Source organism: Cydia splendana, chromosome 18, assembly GCF_910591565.1.
Source record: "Cydia splendana chromosome 18, ilCydSple1.2, whole genome shotgun sequence".
In the NCBI taxonomy this organism is placed as follows: domain Eukaryota; kingdom Metazoa; phylum Arthropoda; class Insecta; order Lepidoptera; family Tortricidae; genus Cydia; species Cydia splendana.
In genome coordinates, this window is record NC_085977.1 from 10997003 (window position 1) to 11016238 (window position 19236).

The window sequence follows — 19236 nt, forward strand, 5'->3', positions numbered from 1 at the left end:
TACAACTTATTCGGTTGGAAGATTCCTGAAAACAGAAATGAAAAGACAAAGTGAACATTCCTAAATTATAAATTAAAACGCGTTTATCACGTCAACATCTGTGCATACCTGCTTCAAATTTCAAAACAAAAGAATAAAATTAAAACAATAGACTTATTCGTGTCAGCATAAGGCATACCAGAGATCTGGCAAAGTGTAGTAATTTAATATGCCTTTGTGTTGGAAGTGTCCGTTTAACGCCTCACCCGGTTTTCGAATTCTGACACCTTCCGTTATCATGGAGGTATTACGTGTGAAGGCGGTTTAGGGGTGGATTACGGAGCCTTCGATATTGCTATGAAGGTTTGATTTTCGCTCGACAGGTGACCTAAGCTTATACGGATTAGTTTCTAAGCTTTAAAGTACCGACTTGCTGAACTCTGTTGTAGTTTAAATTATGATGACGTGGTTTTACGCGCCAAACTGTTTGACTCCGGTGTAATCGATACGTGGGCCATACTGAAAGTTTCTGGATTCTGATATATGGGACGACAAATTTTTTCTAAGTGGCCAGTTCCAGGAATTTTCAGTATGCCATAAGTACGTTTTAAGGATGACTCACGTTAGACCGGGCCGACCGGGCCGTGTCCAGGCCGGAGTTTCCGATGCTTACTTTTCTATGACAGATGACAGGTGATCACGTGATGCCTTCCATAGAAAATGAAGCGCCGGAAGCTCCGGCCCGGACACGGCTCGGTCTAAACTGAGTCATCCTTTAGTCGTGCTATGTTAGAACCGAATTTGAAACGGATGTGTCTTGTGTGCGTATTTGATACAGGAAGGAAATTAATAACTACTCGAATTTTGCGTTTTACCCATTTTCAATGCGCAAAAGATGTTACATGCAAAAATAAGTCTGAATAAGAAACGGGAAAAATATATCGGATATCAAGTTAATAGCCGGATTTAATTGCTTCATCGTCAAATGATTACCTAGTGATCTGAATGAATGAATCAAAATATCAAACTCTAACACACGTAGTAAATCCATCTAAGAACACGCTAGAACCAGGCGCCACCCGAGGCGCGTCCACTCGACCGTGCTGTATTAGTGGATGCTGTAGTAATTAGACCACCATCCTCGATGGGAATACTGCGACGCTTTTTGGAGATTAGAGCGGTGTACCGTGCAAATCCGGTATTAGTTAGTGACAAGTGCTGGATTCTTTTTATTATACCAGTGTTCATCATTAAACGTGTAAAATCGTTAATCTTTTAGTAGACTTTTTTGCAGGCATTTTAACGTGAAATAAAAACACATATTTGACGAAACGAATGGTAATGAAATACATTTTATCAAGGCTTATAGTTTTAACAGTATAACTAGTATAAATATAAATTCATTTTACGAGGCAAAGCTATGTTTATCTCCTTCCCAGCTAACCCACAGGTTTTAAATAACTTTAGGTTCCTATCTACTATAAAGTAACCTATTAAACGTATATACATACACATATTTAAAGGAAAGTCATTTCGTGATAATGATAATACCTTAGAGAAATTTCTTTCAAAAGATAACGCTAAACTTTAAACCCAGTAAAAAGTGCATTTTGTAAAATGAAAGAAAGTAACATTTTAAAAGCTATCAAATAGTTTAGTTCTTTATCCGGCTTGAAAGTTTTAAACTCAGAATTGGCATATCGAAGTTTCCATAAAAGTTACTCGCTTCGGTATTAAAAGGAAAAACTGAAGATTGCTTTTGAAATTTTTCATATAAATATTTAAATTGTTATAATACCTGTTTCAATACATCGTGTATTGAGGAGAGTGCTTAACTTTTATGAGTTTTCTTATACTAAGCTATTACTGTCGATTCGATTTCCTGTATTATTTTGATGTTTTCACTACAGATTAATTTCAGTACACATATGTATATAAAATAGCTGTAGGTATGCACGCATTGCACGCATATTTTAATACATTTACACACATAATTGAATTATAAATAACCTACATATTTATCTATACCAATAAAAATAATATATGTACCTACAAGTAAAATGCTATGTAAAAAAATATACATTATAAATTGCACGGTTTACATAGTCTCCGGTTGGGTTGTTTAATTTAAAACGTACCCGCATACTTCACATACGCTGAAATTAAGTACGAGTAAGTAGTACCTACCTAGTTATTGTCACACGCGACATATAATTTGTATAATGGCATAATAGCAATGGCGGCGTAATTAGAGCCTGACTATAATTATCTCTTACTGTAATTATAGTTTAATTGAACCTTATCATGTCCTACTTCTGAATAATAGTCTTCCCTACTTTTGGTAAAAACTTATCTACAAATTAGCCACGAGACAAACTGTTATTGTGTTAAGAGCGCTATTACATTTCGGCGTTGAGCGAGTTTAGGTATTTTACGCGCTGCGGCAGGCCGTGCGAGCTCAGTATGCCGATCCCTTCTACCACACTCGCACTACAATGATGGATTAAACATTCTTGATCCTTCGCGAAGCATATTGAAATCAACCATAACAACACTAACTGTACTTAACTTTTAAAGTTCTAAAACTGTTATTTGGTAAGTACGAAAATACTAAATGCAGTGCAAATGTACATAGGGACTGTTCATAAATTACGTCATCTATTTTTGACGATTTTTGACCCCCCCCCCCTCAAATCATCCAAAAATCAAGCTTCGGATGAATCTGTTTCCTCCTACGTCATGTTACCATCATCCGATGTCCAGACCCCCTCCCCCCCCCCACTCCTCCCATTTGAAATGACGTAATTTATGAATAGCCCCATACTCGTACTTATGAAGGTATATTACTCGAAAGAAATTATAGGTACCTACTCGCTTATTTACATGTTTCGTCATTGCATTTGGTACCTATAGGTTGTAAAGTTTGTATCAACGAGGGTTTAAAAACGAACTGGTACTGAGGATCTGATGATGATTAAGGTGGTCACGGATACCAATCAACCATGTAGTAACATGATTAGGCTCGTTTGATTCGTCTCAACAAGATCTTTGACACTGAAGATACACAGGGTCTGATGATGGAGCTGGAAGGTGGCCACGGGTACCAGTCTATCATGTAACTAAACAACTTCGTGTTTGGGCTCGTTTGATTCGTCTCAACAAGATCTTTGACACAAGACAGTACTCAGGGTCTGATGATGGAGCTAGAAGGTACCATTACCAATCAACCATGCAACTAAACCACATCGTGTTTAGGATCGTTTGATTCGTCTCAACAAGATCTTTGACACTAGGTGATACTCAGAGTCTGATGATGGAGCTGGAAGGTGGTCACCGGTACCAATCAACCATGCAACTAAACCACTTCGTGTTTAGGCTCGTTTTATTCGTTTCAACAAGATCTTTGACACAAGATAGTACTCAGGGTCTGATGTTGGAGCCGGAAGGTGGTCACCGGTACCAATCAACCATGCAACTAAACCACTTCGTGTTTAGGCACGTTTTATTCATCTCAACAAGATCTTTGACACAAGGTAGTACTCAGGGTCTGATGATGGAGCGCGAAGGTGGCGACGGGTACCTGTCTATCATCATCAGCTCCATCATCAGACCCTGAGTAGTATCTTGTGTCAAACATCTTATTGCGACGAATCAAACGAGCCCAAACACGAAGTGGTTCAGTTACATGGTAGACTGGTACCCGTGGCCACAGTCCAGCCCCATCATCAGACCCTGAGTACTAACTTGTGTCAAAGATCTTGTTGCGACGAATCGAATGAAGCCAAACACGAAGTGGTTCAGTTACATGGTAGACTGGTACCCGTGGCCACCTTCCAGCTCCATCATCAGATCCTGAGTACTATCTTGTGTCCAAGGTCTTGTTGAGACGAATCAAACGAGCCTAAACACGAAGTGGTTTAGTTGCATGGTTGATTGGTACCGGTGACCACCTTCCGGCTCCAACATCAGACCCTGAGTACTATCTTGTGTCAAAGATCTTATAGAAACGAATAAAACGAGCCTAAACACGAAGTGGTTTAGTGGCATGGTTGATTGGTACCGGTGACCACCTGCCGGCTCCATCATCAGACCCTGAGTACTATCTTGTGTCAAAGATCTTGTTGAGACGAATCAAACGAGCCCAAACACGAAGTGGTTTAGTTGCATGGTTGATTGGTACCGGTGACCACCTTCCGGCTCCATCATCAGACCCTGAGTACTATCTTAAGTCAAAGATCTTGTTGAGACGAATAAAACGAGCCTAAACACGAAGTGGTTTAGTTGCATTGTTGATTGGTACTGGTGACCACCTTCCGGCTCCATCATCAGACCCTGAGTACTATCTTAAGTCAAAGATCTTGTTGAGACGAATCAAACGAGCCCAAACACGAAGTGGTTTAGTTGCATGGTTGATTGGTACCGGTGACCACCTTCCGGCTCCATCATCAGACCCTGAGTACTATCTTAAGTCAAAGATCTTGTTGAGACGAATAAAACGAGCCTAAACACGAAGTGGTTTAGTTGCATTGTTGATTGGTACTGGTGACCACCTTCCGGCTCCATCATCAGACCCTGAGTACTATCTTAAGTCAAAGATCTTGTTGAGCCGAATCAAACGAGCCCAAACACGAAGTGGTTTAGTTGCATGGTTGATTGGTACCGGTGACCACCTTCCGGCTCCATCATCAGACCCTGAGTACTATCTTGTGTCAAAGATCTTGTTGAGATGAATAAAACGAGCCTAAACACGAAGTGGTTTAGTTGCATGGTTGATTGGTACCGGTGACCACCTTCCAGCTCCATCATCAGACCCTGAGTACTATCTTGAGTCAAATAAATACATATAGAATGTAATGAATGAATGTGTGTGAATGTATGTTCGTTTCAAATATTTTTAATCCTGTCCGGTAGTTTATTAAACTGTACCATTATAAATTATAATACTATAAAAACAGTGCTAGGATCAAAGTCTCTCGTTGCGGTTTACACGCACACAGTATAGCGTTTTACACGGCGCCCGCCGCACACAATGATAAAAAACCTCGTCGTCGCCGTTGAAAATGTGCGGAGCCGACCGACACACGTCCTGCCTCTACAAGCTCTGCCGCGGCACTGAGCTGGCGCAGCGCGCGTCATCGGTAATATAGAGTAGTTTTCAAAAAATTGCCAAAAAATTATAGTAGAATTTTATAAACACTAATGTATACCAACAGTATAAGCAAACGTTGCAGATTGCTTGAGTATGAAAATGACTTCGATATTAAGTAGATTTTCGTAGGAATTGACACTTGTTTCGGAGAGAAAATCGAGTTCGTTTTACTTTGATTTTCTCTTTCTCAAAGGTATGTAGGAAAAATATAGTTTGATATGCCTAAAGTACAGGGTATTAGTAATACAAAATAGCCAGGTTTAGCAGAGTAAAATTCTCAACATTTCCAAATAAGAGCTCGCCATTCAGTGCTTCACGGGGTTTTTCGGAAACGACCATCAGAAAAAAAATCATTACTAATTTAATAAGTCCTTTTTCTAATATTTACAACGATATTTATAAAGATAAGAAGACGCTTTTACTGGAACAAGTACTCATTGTTTCTAATAATGAGCGCAAAGTCCTGAATTTCGTCGACTAGTATCATCAATTTTGCATTATTTCGACTTTTCTTGTAAGAGCGCTCTTAAGTAGTTCGAACCCCACCCTTTAGTATCAGTATTTATGAACCTAGCGACATTACTAACAGCGTACTATAATTTATAGGCTAAATAAATACCAATGGTATCTTGTCTCGGTTAATTTTACGTTTGCTCAACGTCGGCATATTGGCATTTGACAATAACTTTATTACGACCAGGTTCCACGGTACACACCTTCCTTACCAATCACGGAGCCACAACACCGAACCATGAACCACCCGATTGAGATATTATGCAAATATGTGATTGTATGCAGATTGCCAATAATAAGTCCGGTCTGAAAATCAACGGTTCAATCCATTCGCCTTAATGAGAACGAGACAATGGGCTTAATAAAGACGTTAAGCCATAAATAGAATGCTGATCTGATAGTATTTGGTATGGCGAAAGCGTACATGGTGGGTAGGTTGCGCAAGTTGAGGTCAGGTAAGGATAAGACATTTAGTATGAAATATGAGTAGCCAATGGGCTGAAATCGTTAACCCTATAAGAATCTATTGAGCAACTTGTTAGTAAACTATATAATCTACGATTTGATTAACACTGGCGGCAGAGAACACTAAAGGTTTTGAATTGATGAAGTTACTACTAGTAGGGATCTAAAAAAGCGCTACGATTTTTAGGGTTCCGTACCCAAAGGGTAAAACGGGACCCTATTACTAAGACTTCGCTGTCCGTCCGTCCGTCCGTCCGTCCGTCCGTCCGTCTGTCACCAGGCTGTATCTCACGAACCGTGATAGCTAGACAGTTGAAATTTTCACAGACGATGTATTTCTGTTGCCGCTATAACAACAAATACTAAAAACAGAATAAAATAAAGATTTAAATGGGGCTCCCATACAACAAACGTGATTTTTGACCAAAGTTAAGCAACGTCGGGAGTGGTCAGTACTTGGATGGGTGACCGTTTTTTTTTTGCTTTTTTTTTTGTTTTTTTTTTATATGGTACGGAACCCTTCGTGCGCGAGTCCGACTCGCACTTGCCCGATTTTTCATAAAACTCCGCTGTCTGAACCTACTGCAGCTTAATGTGAATTGACGTATATTGTTTCATTATCTTGATCCTCGTTTAGTTAACAATTATTTTAAAAATGTTTTAATGCCGCTACGGACAAAAGATTTTTCTACTCCATTTATTTCTCTGTTCCGTAGAAGCGCCATCATAACTCGTTTGTCTATGCACTTGTTATGCGTCTTTTCATTATTCACCCTATTGTTCTGCGAAATTAGATTCCGTGGCAGATACGCGTTTTTGTCAGCCATATTAGACTCGAACACGGCGTTTCTTTGGCTTGTAAAATGAATTGTTTGAGTGCTTTGCTTATGCGTAGTAACTGAAGTGCTGTGTTAGGTATATGATAGCAATTAACAAAGGTAAGTGTGACGTTCCACGGCAAAAGGTACCTTATGGCGGCGGGCTAAAGTGTAAGCTTTAACCGCCATAAAGTACCATTACCCGTGGGACGTCACAAATAAGTATGTAAGTTCCTGGCGATGGGATTTTAGGAACTTATGTACGGAATATCATTTGATATTAACCACTAGCTTTTAGGTGGAGGAAAATATCGTGAGGAAACCTGCATACATTCAAAATTCAAAAGGTGTATTTGAAGTCCCCAATCCGCATTGTGCTAGCGTGGGGACTATAGCCCAAACCCTCTCGCGCATGAGAGAAGGCCGTGCCCAGCAGTGGGACGTATATACTTCTAGGGTGAATTATTATTTTAAGTATGTAAGTTCACACGTGCGGAATAAAACGGCGGTTTTTAAATATAAAGAGGACGAAAGAGTAAGCTTCAAAAGAAAATGAAAAAACTTACTTTAGCAAAATACTTACGCTTCTACGAAAATGTAGGTAGGGACTAGGGAGTAAGTAACATTAGTAAATAAATAGCAAACTTCGAAAATATTTCAAGATATCGAGTTGCGATCTAGCTGTGGGAGCTATTCGATGCAAATAACTTGAAACTAATTGCTTCCACTGAAATTCAATCGAAATTTTCCATCAACTAACACAATGGCGGGAAACGCAAGAAATCAATGTTATTTATTACACAATAGGTTGCGGGCACCATTCCGTGTTCCTTATATAGGTTTCCTATAGAAATTACTTCAATGCTCCTCTAGGACTTTGATTGAAATATAGTCTAGTTTAAAACTAACGGGATATGTCATGGCCTTCAGTTACCAATAAGTATATGGGTCTGGTTAGCAAAAAAAGGTTGGTTTCTTTATAAGATCTTTATTAATTTTAAGGTCACCAATTCCTTTAAATATATTTTATATTATTAAGAAGTGACATTCGTCAGTGAAGTGATTACGTTACATTATACCATTTGTGTATGTGTATTAGTCTGAAACTTAATTTGATGTGTTTCTTTTTATAATGCACATTTTTATTTCCTTAATTACAATATAATTATATTTACAATATTTACATAGGTACTTCATCAATTTTCGACGAAACCTAATGTCACTTGAGGCATAGTCGCCAGGACACCGGCCGCATTTCCCCGCTGTATGGTTAAGCTCAGCCTTTGGGCAAAATATGACCGTAGTAGTTACTTACTTCCATAACTAAAAATGTAGAATCTAGGAAAACACCTTTTCCTGTTTGTGAAATATAAAATTCAAGAGAGGCAATAAAGTCTCTGCAGTATTGTTTCAGAATATGATTATGCGTCTTTTAGACCATAACATGCAGAAAATATGTTTAAACTTAACCCACATTTTTAAAATTCTACCTTCGTCCGCGAATTTTATGACTGTACTTTAGAAATGCTAGAAACGCGTCTGAAATTTCGTCCAAATATTATGAAGGTCCGCTTTAACTAAACCAACGAGCATTATTTCGAGTATGAGGATTTACAAGACTTTAAGGGTGTTTTGTAAAACTTGCAGTAGGTAAGTTCCGCTAAAGGCTACCTAAGTATGTTAATTTTATTTGACGAAAAAATCTTAAATTAAAAATTTAATAATAAAACATGTTATATTTCACTTTAAATACCTACAAAACCTATGCGAAAGTACTTATGGAAATATAAATAGGTACTTAAATACTTATATATTTCAAAGGCTATAATTGTATGTATAACATTGTAAGTGTTATAAATTATACAAAACGAGAAGTTAAAATTCCACCCTGATATCACTTTTCACTACAATCGATATAGTTCAATTGAATTTCTCAACTTTAGCGCAATGCAAGCAATTTTCGAGTGGTTCCGCTGTTCCAAAACTGCTGGAGCCTTTTGCCTTTCTTACCTGCTTGGAAAGTACAGACACTCAGCCTAAAACAAAGCGAGCGCTGGTAAATACCCCATTGTTTTGAACCCCCTGTAGAACTCGAGGGCACCTCAACGAGTTTATGCGAGATTTTTTTTCTGAATTCCCCCTTTTTTTGAGGGTCGTTTACACTTCCTGAGTTTCGAGTTAAAAGCTGAATGGGATTTGCAAAATAGTCATAAAAGTTGTTTGAGGATTCGGTGTCGGAGGGGCCGCGATTGTTTTGAATTTTGTGTTACTGTTTTTGTTCGAGTAATGCTTTAATTTAGATTTAATTAAGATGCTAGAAAGAGGTTTCTTGTGGTTAAGAGTGTGAAGAAACATTTGTGATTTCTTCATAACGAAATAAGTCCCAAGATTTCGCTTTTTGTTATAGCAAAATCTTATTTGCTTCTTTTTTTAACAAAGTTTTAACACATTGTAGAGTCAGGATTGATTAATTAAATTATACGCTGGGTACGATTACTTATTTTAAGTAGAGTCGCCATCAGATATATCGGAGCAGCCGAGGTGCTAAAAATATCTGAACACGACTCTAACGCCGTAACAATAGAGACGAGTTCAGATATTTGAGAGCGCCTTGGCCGCTCCGATATATATGATTGCGACTGTACATTATTTTAAATATGGTCGGCTTATATATGTAGTTGTGAAATAAGATAAACGGTCCGTTTTCTGTCTGTCACCTTAGACTCAGCCGCAAGCTGGCACTCAAAACAGCACAGTGCGGTATGTCGTTTGAGCAATTTGCGCCGAGCACCGGTTTATGGACCAAAGACCAAGGGGATCGGCGACAAAGGGAGTCTGAGTTCAAAGAGTACCCACAGCTTAGTGTCGATTACTTGAACTTAAGAACGGACGTAGACATAGTGTGTGAAAATCGCTATTATCAATATTAGCCATCCAGCGGGGTAATGTAGCCAGCCTCATGGGCACCCTTCCGCAGGGCACAGACTTGGGGGACCTTTCATAGGTGGGTATTTTTTATATTGTTCTTTAATTTTTAAGTAGGTTTATTTTTAATATTAGTTTAGATTTGTAGGTAGTTTTAATTTTAGGTTACATTTGTATTATACACTGTATCTTTTAACTGCTATATAAGTGTTAAGTAAACAAAATCAACTTTTTTTAGAAGTTTGGATTTCAAACTACTCTTCATCTGTTTAATTTTTAAAAATATTAATGTAGTTAATGTATAAAATAAGATTTTTTTTTAATCAATGCGAACACGTGATCAGTCCCTTTTAGTGATCCCAAGAGGATTCATCATCATCATCATCATCATCATCTCAGCCATAAGACGTCCACTGCTGAACATAGGCTTCCCCCTTGGGCCTCCATACAGATAAGATAAGATAAGAGGATAAGAGAGGATTGGATAAGAGGATTGGGGCTGGAATAATTTGGGAGGACTTGCTAGATTTAGCTCAAACCCGTGCACAATTGAAATACTTATATCTAGCACCCTCTCTCACCCAGCGATGGGACAAAACGGGCTTATAATAAAAGTGTTTAGGGTTGACAAATATAAACCTATACACGAATAAACGCAACGCATATAAGTTTAGTATTGGTGTCAAATATAATAAAATTAATAACAAGATTATCAACAGTTAGGTTGACGGTATTTGTAAAATACTGACAGCTGTCAATATAATATTTGCTGAGAATTTTGCACAAAAGTATATCGAGATTTAATCCCTTAATCTACAGGTTTATTTATTTTGTTTACTTTTTAAAGCAACCATTTATTTAAGCTTTAATATGTATAGTGGAGACTCGAAAATGATTGCAACTACATATTTTAAAAACAATATATTTCCAATGGACATACATACTAAATAGCAGTTCACATACACAAAAGAACTGAATATTCATCATATTTACAGTAGCTTTAGCGAAGTGAGACTAGAGCGTGCGCGGGAGTGGCCACGCCGCGCGCCGATTGGTCGGCCATTTTTGAATTGGCCAATCAGAGACAAGAAGCAGCGTGTAGTATAATTTTGGCATAATTAGTCACGCACCGAGTAATGAGGAGTTTGGTGAAGAATCGTTTTTGCTTTGTCTCTTTTATCGCTATGCTTTGCAAGTACGAGTAATTTGCAAGAAGGGTTTTACATGAATAATTAATATCGTTTACCCAACTTATACCAATTATGTATACACTACACTGTTTACGCGACACATTGTTTTAATAACGTTAATTGAGCAACTGGTCGTATAAATACATCAACAGTGAATTAGCATTTAATAAATATTTAAATTTAGAAAGACGGCAAATTACTCTATTAAATTATCAACAAATTAAAATATGTAAAATACTTAAATGGAAACGTTAAGGTTCTGTTTGTGTAAATAACTGTGTTTATTTGAACTATAGTCGTTGAACTAACACTTTCTTGGAAAGAGAAAGACTGAAAATGTAAATAAAATAGATTTTGTAAGTTAAAATTCGACTTGGACTTTTATGAATGACAAAATGTCAATGCTTATCGAATTGGGCCAATGCCGTAAGCTTTACAATCAAAGCGTAATTCCATAGGTTACATTAAGTCCTAAGTAATATGTATCTGTCGTTACCAAACTATTGTTAAAAAAATCTTATGTTTTACGCCAGTTTTTTATCGGAAGACACATTATCTGAACGAAACCGTACGAGTGTGCGACCTTTTTCCGCCTCACAAAAATAGTCACTTCTAACCCTTGAAAGTTGGAATATATCACAAGGAACCTATAAATAAAGCAGTCAAAGTATTGACATTGGGATGATTTATGAACAATAAACACATCCGTATGCCACCGTATTGTTCTAAAATAGACGTAACTGCTTCCGGGGTAATGAGGGAGCTAAACGATCGCTGTTGATTTTATGAGACTGCGGTTGTGACATCGGTGATGTATGGTTCGTAGTTTATATTATTATCTCTAATTAGTACCATCATATTTAGACTAGACCATGGAAAAGTATAATATGTATGAATGGAGCCATGTTGCTTGTTTTCCGGTACTCAATTTAAGGGACGCAATGGAACATTATTCAATGTTGCACGACTTGTGTCCACATAAATAGGTTCTTTTAAAATCACCCACGATTGTTATTCAAAGTGAAATTGCCAAAGGATAAGAATATACAAATTATACGAGTATAAATCTTATCTCTAATGGAGTTCACCTTATTTTCTATAATTTCCTATTAAATCAGAGTTATAAAATAAATATGCAAAAATCAGACCGTACCTACGAGTAAATATTTAACAAACAAATAGTAAAGAAACATCAATCCGATTCATAATAGGTTCCCACCATTGGTTAGGATAACGTTGGTGGCATAAACTTGAACGGCCATTGTATATTGACGTATTTGAAGTAAAAGATCTGGCCAATTTTATGTACTTACAGCATGCCAGTTTTATGAGCACTACGGCCGAAGGCTAAATGACACATCACTGAATGATCTCTTGGGGTTTGCGGCGGCCACACGCATGATTCGTAAATCTTTTATTCACTAGTAAACACTGGATGTATTTTATCAGATTTTTAGTCTTTTATTTAGTTTCAAAATGTTTTTCAACAGAGATTTTCGACTTGCCATTTCGCAAAACTAGCCGCATAATCAATGGAACTATTAAGTTCTAAAGTAAAGCGTATTATGAACGTAAGCAATATATATTATACGAGTACGTTATTATATGTAACTACACTAGCTACTTATATGAACTCAAGGGTATCCAGTATAAATTAGCTGTCAAACTATCCGTAATATGACGACACGTATATTGTGACTCGTCTAATTACACTACATATATGGTGGAAATCAAGCGAGGAAGCGGAAACGCTTTAAAAACAACAATAATTCGAAACAAAATACACGGGAAAGCCGTACTGAAATACAGTAACAATGTAGAAATTAAAAAAAAGTAATAGTACCTACTAAGCGATATTGTGTTATTAACCCAGTTACGTGAAGAAGCTTAAATAAATGAAGTTGATTTCCTAAAACTCACTTCTCAGTCAAGACGTAATAGTTACCTATGTAAAAAGAGTATAATAATATAAAAACACACACGATCTCCGACAGTTGCTTACAATGACGACAAGAACATTAATGTACTGCAGACACAAATAATAATAAATACCAAAGTTCGAAAGCTAAAAAAGTTATCTTTAAAGCGTGTCAAGACGTCTTGTGTTACTCGCTACCTCTTTACCCAAGAGCCGGTGTCACATTTCAACTCTGGATTAAATCTCGAATAGGTGACAGGCACTTCTAATCAACTTTCTCGAGCCATTGCCTCTCCGTACGTATGTGACGACGGTTTAACGCCGATTAAACTGTCACGGGCATTGTCGACGGGTTCCTTTAGCGTTAACTGATGATTGTAATTCGTCTTTAATTTTAGGTTCTATCGAGTTATTAGGATGAATGAGATGATTTTGAATGTTTAATTTGTTCAAGTTTAAATTTAAATGTAACAATTTCAATGTTTTGAAATTCATATTATGTTCATTTGTTATTAACAATACTTTATAGCGCCCGACCTAGCCCACTACATAAGCCAACTAAGAGGGACTAGATTGGTTGGTGTAAGTTTGTCCCATAACGGGTACACTCATGAGCCATGAAAACTTGCATGGGAACTCCATACAAAGCGACCAGTTTCCTTTCTCTTTCTTTTATAAGACCCAATTCTTGGACGATGCCTAAAATTATGTTCCATGGTATGGTGTCTATGAATGTGGCTAACTTTTAGCATCAGTTACTCGACCCGAAAGAAGAAGTGGTGATGGTGCAAGTAGGTGATAAAGATGACTTACTTCCAAACTAGGATAGCACCAACGAAGATGCCAAGGACCAGCACGATGGAGCAGAGTGCGATGACGGCGGAGGTTTGCAGTGACGGCCCGCTGTGGTTGTACGCGTCTATCTTCTGAAACACAAACATTTTATCTATTAGATATTGAAAAGAGCGAGCCACACTGTATTCGTATGCGTAGACATCCCTAAGGGACGTCACACCGGCTGCGTGTTATATGCGTACGGTGCGGTGCAACTATTCTTACAAAGATTCAAACATTTCAAAGAGCACGTGCTCTTGGTTGTATATGCTTACCTACACCAGTACGCATTGAGCATAATCACTACACATTATAAAACAAAGTCCCCCGCCGCGTCTGTCTGTTTGTGTGTTTGTTTGTATGTTCGCGATAAACTCAAAAAGTACTGAAGGGATTTTCATGCGGTTTTCACCTATCAATAGAGTGATTTTTGAGGAAGGTTTAGGTGTATAATTTGTTAACCCTAGTTAATAAAGTTATATAAAGTGAATCACTTCACTTTTATTTAAGAATTACAAAAATACCCTGGTTGCCAATACCCAAATTGCCGCTTTGCTATCATAAATTTTATCGAGCAAAAATATTACAAAGTACATTTTGCTTTATTGTGATTGTAAGAACCGTAAGCAATAAAATGCAAAATAAATAAATTCAGCTAGTACTTGGACAATGGCCAATGTTTCGATAAATAATGTAATTGCTAATTTGTCTTGTAGTAAAAAGCATGGTTTCATGCCAACGATCGGACGACTTTTATTATTTGAGTCATTAGTCTGATTTGATACAATCCAATTAAGTAGCTTTCACGATAATTCTTTTTCTGTATTCTTCTTTTCTTCATATTTCAGATTTAGCTTTTACTAAATTGTAAGTACCCTTCTATAACTATAAATAAGTAAAAAAGTAAATATTGTAGGACATTTTTACACAAATTGACTAAGCCCCACGGTAAGCCCAAGAAGGCTTGTGTTGTGGATACTCAGACAACGATATATACAACATATAAATACTTAAATACATAGAAAACAACTATGACTCAGGAACAAATATCTGTATCATCATACAAATAAATGCCCTTCCCAGGATTCGAACCCAGGACCATCGGCTTCATAGGCAGGGTCGCTAGGTCACTACCCACTAGGCCAGACCGGTCGTCGAACTAGACTAGATGTAGACTCGATTGAACTCATTTCAAAGACAGAGCAAGAATTAGTTATAGGTTGGGTAACCATCTATTTTTGATGCTTATAGTAGAAAAAATCACGGGTGTAAATTAAGAATATACAGTTACCTACTCGAGTTTTTTTCATAGGAATCTTGATACATATCTAGATTCCTAAAATAGGTAGGTACACCTACTTAAAAACTACACATATAAACATACGATTTACTCACTTGTATAATAGAGCAATAAAGAGACAATGCCAACGGTTGCAAGTGAATTTAAATCAGGACTCGACTGCTTTTTGCCCCAAACCCGCAGCGTTTGAAAATTGCCCCTTCGCAACATTAAACATAACAAAGCCCTAAATTATCTAGGGGCGCTTTTTCTACCGGGCAAAGTTAATAACTCTATTCCAATTTCATTGCTTGTATCTATTTCCTTTATTCTATAACTTAACACATACGCCATGTTGCGATAATTATAGGGCAGCTTAGGAGGGTGCAAGGTGTTTTGGGACTGGTGTTTGTATATTAATATTCTAGTGTAAGAGCGTCACGCAAACTTATATAAAAAAGGTAATTCAACACAATAGAGTTTTTTGTTCCTACTTCCCCCTCACTACCCCTAAGTGGTTCATTTTTATATTTTTTCTCGCTCCCTGGAGGACGCACGTATTGTATTTTTGTTTACTCAGTTCGGGTACGATTCGATATTAGAATTCTGTTCTTAGGTTCATATGAAATGTTGGTCACACTTTGGAAGGCTCGACGAATTTTCGCAAGAATCAGTTTTCTCAAGGAATTGAAAGCGGTCGATTTGCGACGGCAAGCAATTGTAAAAATTACTTTAGATGGAGAAAATAAAATACAACTAAATCTGCATTCGCGTATAAACCAGCTATTTTACTCATGAAAATTGTTTGATACTACGTTTGGAGTACAGTTTTGATTGCTTTTATTTAACCTCGATTGTTCTCTAGTTTTACTGCGAGTTTTAGTTTACTTGGAACATAAAGGATATTTTGGTAAGTGCATAGTGCTTGGTGAGTTTTAAATACAATATACCTATAATATATTTGAAACTCATATTGTAATGTTTGCGTTTAAACATTATGTGCGTTATTCGGAAAAGCATATACGCACGTACGTATTTCCGCCGGTGTAATTAAAGCGCACACACAATATAATTAATATGGGCGGTGAAAGAGAAATGAACTTATTATTTGTATTAATTGGGTAGATTTTATCAAACTAGGGCGTACTCGTGGAGTCAACATTGGAAATGATGGAACACGTTGCTTGATTAGCCAAGGAATTAAAAGCATAGGGTGGAACAATAAATGTGGCTTCGTTTAGTTCACATTAAGAGCGCTCTTACAAGAAAAGTCGAAATAATGCAAAATTGATGATACTAGTCGACGAAATTCAGGACTTTGCGCTCATTATTAGAAACAATGAGTACTTGTTCCAGTAAAAGCGTCTTCTTATCTTTATAAATATCGTTGTAAATATTAGAAAAAGGACTTATTAAATTAGTAATGATTTTTTTTCTGATGGTCCTTTCCGAAAAACCCCGTGAAGCACTGAATGGCGAGCTCTTATTTGGAAATGTTGAGAATTTTACTCTGCTAAACCTGGCTATTTTGTATTACTAATACCCTGTACTTTAGGCATATCAAACTATATTTTTCCTACATACCTTTGAGAAAGAGAAAATCAAAGTAAAACGAACTCGATTTTCTCTCCGAAACAAGTGTCAATTCCTACGAAAATCTACTTAATATCGAAGTCATTTTCATACTCAAGCAATCTGCAACGTTTGCTTATACTGTTGGTATACATTAGTGTTTATAAAATTCTACTATAATTTTTTGGCAATTTTTTGAAAACTACTCTATATTACCGATGACGCGCGCTGCGCCAGCTCAGTGCCGCGGCAGAGCTTGTAGAGGCAGGACGTGTGTCGGTCGGCTCCGCACATTTTCAACGGCGACGACGAGGTTTTTTATCATTGTGTGCGGCGGGCGCCGTGTAAAACGCTATACTGTGTGCGTGTAAACCGCAACGAGAGACTTTGATCCTAGCACTGTTTTTATAGTATTATAATTTATAATGGTACAGTTTAATAAACTACCGGACAGGATTAAAAATATTTGAAACGAACATACATTCACACACATTCATTCATTACATTCTATATGTATTTATTTGACTCAAGATAGTACTCAGGGTCTGATGATGGAGCTGGAAGGTGGTCACCGGTACCAATCAACCATGCAACTAAACCACTTCGTGTTTAGGCTCGTTTTATTCATCTCAACAAGATCTTTGACACAAGATAGTACTCAGGGTCTGATGATGGAGCCGGAAGGTGGTCACCGGTACCAATCAACCATGCAACTAAACCACTTCGTGTTTGGGCTCGTTTGATTCGGCTCAACAAGATCTTTGACTTAAGATAGTACTCAGGGTCTGATGATGGAGCCGGAAGGTGGTCACCAGTACCAATCAACAATGCAACTAAACCACTTCGTGTTTAGGCTCGTTTTATTCGTCTCAACAAGATCTTTGACTTAAGATAGTACTCAGGGTCTGATGATGGAGCCGGAAGGTGGTCACCGGTACCAATCAACCATGCAACTAAACCACTTCGTGTTTGGGCTCGTTTGATTCGTCTCAACAAGATCTTTGACTTAAGATAGTACTCAGGGTCTGATGATGGAGCCGGAAGGTGGTCACCAGTACCAATCAACAATGCAACTAAACCACTTCGTGTTTAGGCTCGTTTTATTCGTCTCAACAAGATCTTTGACTTAAGATAGTACTCAGGGTCTGATGATGGAGCCGGAAGGTGGTCACCGGTACCAATCAACCATGCAACTAAACCACTTCGTGTTTGGGCTCGTTTGATTCGTCTCAACAAGATCTTTGACACAAGATAGTACTCAGGGTCTGATGATGGAGCCGGCAGGTGGTCACCGGTACCAATCAACCATGCCACTAAACCACTTCGTGTTTAGGCTCGTTTTATTCGTTTCTATAAGATCTTTGACACAAGATAGTACTCAGGGTCTGATGTTGGAGCCGGAAGGTGGTCACCGGTACCAATCAACCATGCAACTAAACCACTTCGTGTTTAGGCTCGTTTGATTCGTCTCAACAAGACCTTGGACACAAGATAGTACTCAGGATCTGATGATGGAGCTGGAAGGTGGCCACGGGTACCAGTCTACCATGTAACTGAACCACTTCGTGTTTGGCTTCATTCGATTCGTCGCAACAAGATCTTTGACACAAGTTAGTACTCAGGGTCTGATGATGGGGCTGGACTGTGGCCACGGGTACCAGTCTACCATGTAACTGAACCACTTCGTGTTTGGGCTCGTTTGATTCGTCGCAATAAGATGTTTGACACAAGATACTACTCAGGGTCTGATGATGGAGCTGATGATGATAGACAGGTACCCGTCGCCACCTTCGCGCTCCATCATCAGACCCTGAGTACTACCTTGTGTCAAAGATCTTGTTGAGATGAATAAAACGTGCCTAAACACGAAGTGGTTTAGTTGCATGGTTGATTGGTACCGGTGACCACCTTCCGGCTCCAACATCAGACCCTGAGTACTATCTTGTGTCAAAGATCTTGTTGAAACGAATAAAACGAGCCTAAACACGAAGTGGTTTAGTTGCATGGTTGATTGGTACCGGTGACCACCTTCCAGCTCCATCATCAGACTCTGAGTATCACCTAGTGTCAAAGATCTTGTTGAGACGAATCAAACGATCCTAAACACGATGTGGTTTAGTTGCATGGTTGATTGGTAATGGTACCTTCTAGCTCCATCATCAGACCCTGAGTACTGTCTTGTGTCAAAGATCTTGTTGAGACGAATCAAACGAGCCCAAACACGAAGTTGTTTAGTTACATGATAGACTGGTACCCGTGGCCACCTTCCAGCTCCATCATCAGACCCTGTGTATCTTCAGTGTCAAAGATCTTGTTGAGACGAATCAAACGAGCCTAATCATGTTACTACATGGTTGATTGGTATCCGTGACCACCTTAATCATCATCAGATCCTCAGTACCAGTTCGTTTTTAAACCCTCGTTGATACAAACTTTACAACCTATAGGTACCAAATGCAATGACGAAACATGTAAATAAGCGAGTAGGTACCTATAATTTCTTTCGAGTAATATACCTTCATAAGTACGAGTATGGGGCTATTCATAAATTACGTCATTTCAAATGGGAGGAGTGGGGGGGGGGGGGAGGGGGT

At 38.1% G+C, this 19236-nt stretch overlaps 1 protein-coding gene across 1 annotated transcript in view; it reads right to left on the reverse strand.

Annotated features, from left to right (window-relative positions):
* Nucleotides 1-19236, reverse strand: part of LOC134799110 (uncharacterized) — a 145066-nt gene that overhangs the window by 16036 nt on the left and 109794 nt on the right. The window contains exon 5 of the mRNA XM_063771509.1: nucleotides 13771-13883. Within this exon, the coding sequence (XP_063627579.1) occupies nucleotides 13771-13883 (113 nt within the window). The remainder of the gene's footprint in view (nucleotides 1-13770; nucleotides 13884-19236) is intronic.